The 2,363-nt window shown below is 44.1% G+C and overlaps 1 protein-coding gene across 1 annotated transcript in view; it reads left to right on the plus strand.

The window, feature by feature from the left end:
- LOC107183510 (zinc finger protein 585A-like) overlaps nt 1–2,050 on the plus strand; it is a 5,560-nt gene extending 3,510 nt beyond the window's left edge. The window contains exon 2 of the mRNA XM_015565700.1: nt 2,031–2,050. Within this exon, the coding sequence (XP_015421186.1) occupies nt 2,031–2,050 (20 nt within the window). The remainder of the gene's footprint in view (nt 1–2,030) is intronic.
- Nucleotides 2,051–2,363: the final 313 nt, after the last annotated feature.

Genomic DNA, 2,363 nt, shown 5'->3' on the forward strand with positions numbered 1-2,363 from the left:
TTCAGTATCATCATCAGAGTGTTCACACAGGAGAAAAGTCTTATCAATGTAGTGAATGAGAGAAGTCTTTTAGAACTAGGACTGAACTTCATAATCATCAGAGTTCATTCAGGAGAGAACACTTAGAAATGCATTGAATGTGGGAAATCTTTTACAAGTAGCGATAGTATTCAATATCATCAGAGAGTTCATACTGGAGAAAGCAGTTATGAGTGCACTTAGTGTGAGATGTGGGGAGCTGGCATGGCCATGGCATACTCAGCCCAGTGTGCCTTATTTGCCATGCCAGCTCGGCCTGGGTCAGTGAACCTGAGTTGGGGCGATGAAAGTATTAAGAAAAGACAGAGAAGAGAATGAAAGCTGGGTCTCGGTGTGACGCTGCCCTCTGGGGTGGAGAGAGAGAGTGCCAACACCCACAAGCCGTGTCTTTATTTTATAGCAGATGCCACGAGGCAAAGTAAGGGCATGATCAAGATGCTTACAACATTCTCGTGGGTTCAAATCCTACTCAACTACATGCACCTGAATGCTATCTCTCAGGCACGTGGGGCCAAGTTTTTGGACTACAGGTTCAAGCTTACAGCTATAGCTATTGGCTATAATTGTGCTGGGAAGGCTCTGCCCTCCAAGTTGGGACTTGCATGTGGCAATGAGAGGACTGTGCCCTCTCATCAGTCCAAGGCTTGAACCTGTCCAAAACACTAGCATGCCCCAAAAGATATCTCTCAGCCAAATTTGTAAATCTTCTCTGCACAAAAGAGTCCAAATGTGAAAATTTTTTAAACATGTGGGACATGTCGTTTCTCTGTTAGGATTTAACAGTTGTGTAAGAAAACATGTGAAGTCGTAGTGTGAATTACATCTCATACATTTCATCACCTCCTTTATGTGATATCCCCCAACTGTTTTTGTTCTGTTTGTTAGTGTTTCTGTTGGGACCTTATGTGTCTATATTGCATGTTCCAACATAGGGAGAAGTGTTTCCATGTGTATGTCACTGCATATTTTTTTTGCTGAAGGTATTTCACCTGAATCACCTATAAGGTCCCTACAGATGGCATCAATCACCATCCTCCTGTGCCCAGGGAAGCTAACGCTGTTGTGTCATTTGTTGAAGAAAATTAGGAATACCTGAGCCCTTTGTTCTTCTTTGTTTCCCTGTCATGAGTTGCCACATAGGAATGATTACCGTTGGCGCCAGTAAACACAATGTTGGAGAAAAACTGCCATTGTCAGAAACAGACTTTCCCTAAAAAATTGCCATTGTCAGAAACAGACTTTCTCTACATGCCAGGGATGAATTTATTGGGTTCCTACGTCATCAGTGGGAGAACTGCCGGTCTCGGGTCTCTTTCATTGCAAAATAATGAAGGCTTTCTCCTAGGACTTCTTTAATGCTGAGTGTTCTTTTGACTCTATTGGTTAATTTAGAAGAGAAGGAAATATTATTTTGCCTCTACGGTGTCATTTCCCTCATTTTCACACACTTAACTCCTTAGAAAAAGGGAACACTGTTAGGGTTTGGCAGGTGATGCAGGCTGTGGAAAAATTTACACTTAAAAGAAGCCATGCTGGGAGGAAGTTTGTTTTCCTTTCCAAGGGAAGAAAGGGCCAAGTATTGGTTGTCAATACAGGGTAAGGGAGAAAGGCTGAGTTCTGCTTTTCATCAGTGGCTCTAGCTAAGGGAGAACAAATGCAGGGGCCTAGGGCTTTGCTGAAGTTGAGTAGATATGGGGGCTGTTTTTAAAAGTCACAGTTTGTTTGCTTTCCAGAAGACAGTCTGACAGATGTATAGTGAGGTGTCTTATCAGTATTTTTCCCAAGCCTATAAAATATGACTAGAGAAAATGTATGGAGTGTTCTAAAGAGGCTTGTTTGAAGAGGGAGAAGAAAGGAAACTACGGGGCACGGCTACAGTGTTTTGGACAGGTTCAAGCCTTGGACTCATGAGAGGGCACAGTCCTCTCGTGGCCACGTACAAGTCCCAGCTGGCGGGACTTGTTGTAAGCTTGAACCTGTTGTCCGAAAAGGGGACCTCGTGACTGTGTGATAGAGTTCAGGTGCTTGTAGTTGAGTCGGGTTGAAACCAACGAGAATGTTGTAAACAACTTGATCACGCCCCTACTTTGCCTCATGGCATCTGCTATAAAATAAAGAAATGGCTTGTGGGCGCTGTCTCATCAGGGAGGCAGCGTCCTACAGAGACCCAGCTTTCATTCTCTTGTCTGTCTTTTCTTAATCCTTTCATCACCCCCACTCTGGATCACTCTTGGCCGCACTGGCGCAGCACAAGTGGCATCTGAACAGGCCTGAGTTCGAGGGTAATTTGAAAAGTGGTCAGTTGAAAGGAGTCCAAGGTGGGG

Source organism: Myotis davidii, unplaced genomic scaffold (genome assembly GCF_000327345.1).
Source record: "Myotis davidii unplaced genomic scaffold, ASM32734v1 scaffold422, whole genome shotgun sequence".
NCBI lineage: Eukaryota > Metazoa > Chordata > Mammalia > Chiroptera > Vespertilionidae > Myotis > Myotis davidii.